The sequence below is a fragment of the Balaenoptera musculus genome, chromosome 5 (assembly GCF_009873245.2).
Source record: "Balaenoptera musculus isolate JJ_BM4_2016_0621 chromosome 5, mBalMus1.pri.v3, whole genome shotgun sequence".
NCBI lineage: Eukaryota > Metazoa > Chordata > Mammalia > Artiodactyla > Balaenopteridae > Balaenoptera > Balaenoptera musculus.
In genome coordinates this window covers 54,273,022-54,279,102 of record NC_045789.1, presented here as the reverse complement: position 1 = coordinate 54,279,102, position 6,081 = coordinate 54,273,022, and the positions used below count along the sequence as shown (strand labels likewise).

At 37.0% G+C, this 6,081-nt stretch overlaps 1 protein-coding gene across 1 annotated transcript in view; it reads left to right on the top strand.

Annotated features, from left to right (window-relative positions):
* Positions 1 to 4,100: 4,100 nt before the first annotated feature.
* STAP1 (signal transducing adaptor family member 1) overlaps positions 4,101 to 6,081 on the top strand; it is a 40,000-nt gene continuing 38,019 nt past the window's right edge. Inside the window, 1 exon segment of the mRNA XM_036852238.1 lies at positions 4,101 to 4,220. Coding sequence (XP_036708133.1) covers positions 4,101 to 4,220 — 120 coding nt within the window.

Below are 6,081 nucleotides of genomic sequence, written 5' to 3'. Positions count from 1 at the left end.
CAGCTCTTCAGACAAGAAGTGAAGAAGCTGTTGTCCCAGAGAAGTTAACTGGTTTGTTCAAGGTCTAGAGCTGGTTACCAGCAAAATTGGCTTCTCTCCCTCTGCCCAAACACTTTTTCTGCTACATTTTCTTGCCTATAAATTCATTATTCACCACCTAAAACTTGAGATCTCTATAAGAGGATTTCTATTGTAATGGTGCAGTGGTACAATGATGTTGGAAGTTGTGGACAGGTCTAACTGGATAATAATATTTCAGCAGGATTTTTGCCATTTTGTAGGTTTGGGGCTGGGGGGAGACATAATTTGAACATTGGTATATTAAGGATTAATTTGACTTGCAAACTGACAAACCAAAGCAACTTACAGTGGCTGTTGAACTGGTTTTCCATTAATTTGGTTTATTTATTTGTATTTTTGTTTATTTTTTATTTTTTGGTCGTGCCACGTGGCTTACCGGATCCTAGTTCCCTGACCAGGAATCGAACCCATGCCCTCAGCAGTGAAAGCGTGCAGTCCTAACTATTGGACTGCCAGGGAATTCCCTAATTTGATTTATTTTTTTAAAAGGTAAGAAAGCCATAATTAACTAGATGATTATTTCTCAAAAATATTCCTATCTTTACATTTTTCTAGAGACATTCTTTTCTCCCATGAAACTCTGTGGCCATAAAGCCAGTGACTACTTTTTTCCTATTCCAACCACTGATGATTCCCAGCATCCTGAATCCTGCTCCCCTTCTTTTCATTTCTCAGTTCTCATCCCTCCGTTCACTGCCCCCGTTTTACGCCAGCTACCAGCTACCAAGAAGGTGGATTAGGCCATTTATCAAATCAGAAGGTTTTCCTTTGTCATTCAAATCACTTTCTTAGTACACTGAGACTAGGAATTAATTCAGGTTTTGTCTCAAAAAATTAACTTGGACTTATATTTTATCATTTAAAGTTTGGGGTAGCAGGGAACAGGTCTCAACTTAATATAAAGGCAAGGCAGCAATTCAGAATCTTCTCCCAATTTCAGTTTCAAACTGTTTTTATTTTGATAATGCACCTGAACACTCTTCTCTAGTTTACTAATCATCAGTCTGTATTGTTCTACCTGAGCAGAATTTACTTGAAATTCTATGCAATTGCAATGAGGTTCTCTATAGGACCGCTACATATCACAATGATTAATCCTCAGACATTTCCACTAAGTTCTCAGTCACCTGAGAAGACCTTGTGGCCAGAAGGAACAAATGTCCCTTGTTCTTTTTTTTTTTAAATAAATTTATTTATTTGTTTATTTATTTTTGGCTGCGTTGGGTCTTTGTTGCTGTGACGGGCTTTCTCTGGTTGCAGCAATCAGGGGCTACTCTTCGTTGTGGTGCTCGGGCTTCTCATTGCGGTGGTTTCTCTTGTTGCAGGGCACGGGCTCTAGGCACGTGGGCTTCAGTAGTTGTAGCGTGTGGGCTTCAGTAGTTGTGGCTCGTGGGCTCTAGAGCACAGGCTCAGTAGTTGTGGCACACGGGCTTAGTTGCTCTACGGCATGTGGAATCTTCCCAGACCAGGGATCGAACCCGTGTCCCCTGTGTTGGCAGGTGGATTCTTAACCACTGCGCCACCAGGGAAGTCCCTCCCTTGTTCTTTAGAGCTGAATAATTCAGTCTCTCATTTCACTAGCAAAAGTTTCGTTCAGACCATGTATCAACTTGTTTTTGTTTTTGTTTTTTCCAATTTAAGCCAAATTTAACAAAAAACCAACCACTCATGTTTCCCTGGGCCTCCTGCCCAGATTCCCGTAGGTCCTTGCCTAGGAAATGCACCAGTGTCCCTTAAGACTCCAAGTCTTAAGTAAAACTAGCTCAAATAAAATTTTTAGGCTCATCACTTAAAAGCAATGAGATCCAGATATCAGGAGAACTCACTGGAACACCTGAGGAGTACGGAGAAGCCAGTGGGGCTCGATGGGCTCATACTAGTGCAGCGTGCTGGTCAGGGAAGAATTCAGGTGTCCTCTAGTGGGTTATCTCTTATATCTTGCCAATTAAACCTGCATGTGGATGAAAAAACTTAATCAATAGTCTATCTAAGAAAGAAATGGAAAATTTTATTTGAGCCAACCTGAGGATAATAACCTGGGAGACAGTCTTTCAGAAAGTTCTGAGGACTGTTCTGCCTATTAGAGATCAAAGCGCAGTTATATAAGTTCTTGAGACAAAGATTTTTAGGTCAAATGACATTGACAGTTTGCACAAGCCAGATCTGCATGCACAAAGCTAGTAGTGGGTCATCATGTCCCCTTACAAGATTAAGAAGGAAGGTTATCTCCTAAGGAGGTCTTGTTAATGCAGATGCACAATACACACTAAAGGGGAAGGAAGAGGCCCAAATGGGCGGAGAAAATTTTTGTTTAAATTTTTCTTGTCTTGCTATAAAATATGAATTTTATTCATCATACCTCACTTTGTAGACAATTTGACTCCTCACATCTACAGCTGCAGATCCAATAGAACCAAACTGGTGGGAAAACCACATGGCCTTTCCATTAAGAAAGGAGGATCAGACTGGAGATTCGTGGCTTGCTTTGACTGATGAGAATATGCTAGTGTAACAGGGGAGAATGCCCAGGCCTGGGTCATAGACCTAGAGTAATTCTGAAATCTTAAGGGTGAAATAGCAAATGGTGGAACCTCTCAGGACCCCTGCAGAACAAATCAGAATTCCTTCCAATGTTCCCTTCCCCCATCATTCTTTGCACAGTGCGGCACCAAATCCAGTCTCTCAAGGACCATTTCCTGCATGCAACTATTGAATGCATTTTGGCCCCAGTGTATCTGTATAAATCTCACTAGATAGCTGTACCCCATCTGTGCATCATAGCTTCAGTGATCCAGTGCTTAGAAAGCATAAAAGAACAAAATGAAAGTTTGAAAATTTACAGCTTTCTCTGCCAGGCATATTTTGCCATATACACAGTGGTAAACTACCAACTCAAAATACTGACAAAAAAGTTTAAAAATCGCATGTTCCCGTAACTATAGTTTACATTTAGTGAACCATCAAAATGGGCATGGAATAAATTTCCCATTTTTCTTTTTTTAAATTTATTTATTTATTTATTTATTTATCTGGCTGCACCTGGTCTTAGTTGCAGCACGCGGGATCTTCATTGCTGCATGCAGGATCTTTCAGTTGCAGTATGTGGGGATCTAGTTCCCTGACCAGGGATCGAACCCAGGCCCCTTACATTGGGAGCTCTTAACCACTGGACCACCAGGGAAGTCCCAATAGCTCCATTTTTCTAAAAAATTTAAACGAAGCTCAATTCTGAAATACAGTTGTCCCTTGCTATCAGTAGAGGATCAGTTCCAGGGACCCCACAGATACCAAAATCCTTGAATGCTCAACTTTCTTAGATAAAATGACATAGCATTTGCATATAACATACAAAATCCTCCTGTATACTTTAAATCATCTCTAGATTATTTATTACACCTAATACAATGTAGATGCTATGAAAATCGTTTTCAGCAAGTGGAAAATTCAAGTTTTGCTTTTTGGAACTTTTTGAATTTTTTTTCTAATATTTTCTATGTATAGTTGGCTGAACCACAGATGTGGAATCTGTTGATACAGAGGGCCAACTGTACTTAAAACAGAAATAGTATTTATAAGATTATCCTATGAAGTAATTTTTAATGAAGTGGAGTTAATTCAAGTCATGTCTTCTGGGGATAAAAATGGACACCAACAAACAAACAAAAAAAAAGGTGGAAGAAAAGAAATGTGACCTTGATGTCTCCTCAAATGTCCATAATCTCCACAGCTGTTCCTTTCATCCTCTGGTGATATTAATCTTCTGTTTATTTTGCTACTGTAATTCTAAACACACATTGTTTCCTCAGAGCTTACCCTCTCCAAGTTGGTCTATGCCTGTTCTTTCTTACCACAGAAAAAGTAAAGAAAAAAAAGTGCGTGTGTGTGTCCTGTTGGTGGTTTAAAATCGAGTTGGGACTTCCTCTTTGAACAGTTAGTTGCCTTTTCCTCTCACACAAGGGAGATCTCATCTTGTCTGAGACTAGATTCAGTTGAAACAAACCACACACCAACGAGAGGGTATGATGGCTGAGAAGCCCCCAAAACCAGCCCCTCGCAGGATCTTCCAAGAAAGGTCAAAGATTACTGCTCTACCCTTGTACTTTGAAGGTTTTTTATTAGTCAAGCGGTCAGAATACCAGGTAAGTCCACAGATGATAATGTTAAACTAGAAACTTCTGTCTTAATATAAAATTTATTTTATGGTGATATGATGTGACAAGGGCCTTCTTGTCTCTGCTGGGACTGAACCCTCTTCCCTGAGGTCAGAAATATGATTCCAATTTGCATAATTTAAATACAACGTATGGCTTAAACACATATATGTGTATATATAAGCTTCTAATGTTGAGTCACTAATGTAAAAAAATTCCTAAATTTCTAAAGAATTTATTTAAACATCACAGAAGAGTTTAGCTTAGAAGATAAAATGTTTCCTATATATTTTCTCTGCAATTTACTACTATGATGACAAGTACTATTAAGATGAAATGATACTATGATTGAAATTAAACCTTCTGCTCCCATTTGCAGTTGATTGAAGCTTACAAATAATGATCAGAAAATGATAAAATTGATACTGTTTAACATTGTATATAGTTAGTTATATGTTCTAAGACACTGTTCAAGATAGTGATTTTAAAAGATACTACTTAGGGTGCTCTATGGGTACATGTACATTAAGCTACATAAATACATTCACTCTAAGAAAATTCACAAAGCATTCTTTATTTTTTAAACATAAAAATAAAAACTTATAATTAGTTAAAATCAGTGCTTTTGAAATACTAATTGTGGATACTTTGAAATGAATGAGAGAAATAAACTTGGAAGTGTCTGTTACTAAAGAAAAAAGAAATCATTAACTTAGGTCAAATTTTATGAAATGCTAATATGAATTGAAACTAGAAAAAAATAGTGTTTTGAGAAATGCCTTAAGGAATGTTTAATAACAATTACAAAAATATTTTTTCTGAGGATTTATTAATGCTTATAGAAAATGTGTGCATGTAAAAATATCTGTAATAGCACATTCATATTTCTTGCATATATAATCAGATCATTTACTATTGGAGAGTAAAGACATGGTAATTTGTATTCTGTTATGGGTGTTAAACATGTATTAGTAATATCTGTCAGTTACATTGGAACATTTTTTAGTTGATCCTATATGCTTTTAAAATGAATTCAATCTTATTACTATGGGTTAGCTACATTATTACACTTTGCCAGGAAAGGGGAGTGGGAAAAAGAAATTTCTAGATTGTAATTTAAATTTGTCTATTCACTGAATTTTTTCCAAAGTGTTTATAATAACTGTTTCTGATACTGGGTTCCTTTTAATGTTTAAAAAAGGCAATCCCTTGGTATGGTTAGCAGAAAAAGAAAAGGATTTTAGGGTGTCAGTAAAACATGCCTTTACCTGATGGTTTTGCCACTTATAGCCTGGAGTTAATACAAGTTACTCAATCTCCTTGAGGCTAAATTTCCTCAACTGTAAAATGGAGAGAATATGAGTCACCTCTCAAGGTATAAAGCCTGGGATACAGCGGTGCTTAATCAATTCATTCATTTAAGCAGTGTATATTTCGTGTTTCCTATGTACCACGTAACACACTCAGTTCTGGAGAATATGAATAAAATACAAAAACCCTACCTTCATGAGGTTTAGTTTAGTAAGGAGTGATGACTCACTTACCCGAATGCTAGTCTAATTTTTCTTGGAAAGCATGCCTTGAAATGGAAAGAAAAAACTACAGGTGTAAAAATTTCAGATGAAATCATAGCAAAGTATCTTTTACTTATATGTCAGGGAGAAGAGATCAAGAGGATGACAGTAATGTCTACTAACAAGGTGATTTCAAGGATTAAAGGGATAACATGTAAACCACCTGGCTCATACTAGAGATTAGATTCATTCTCCTTCCATTTTATTATTCATCACATTCTTATTAACATACTAAAATCAGTTTTGAATCCACAAGTAATCCGGCTCAAAGGAGA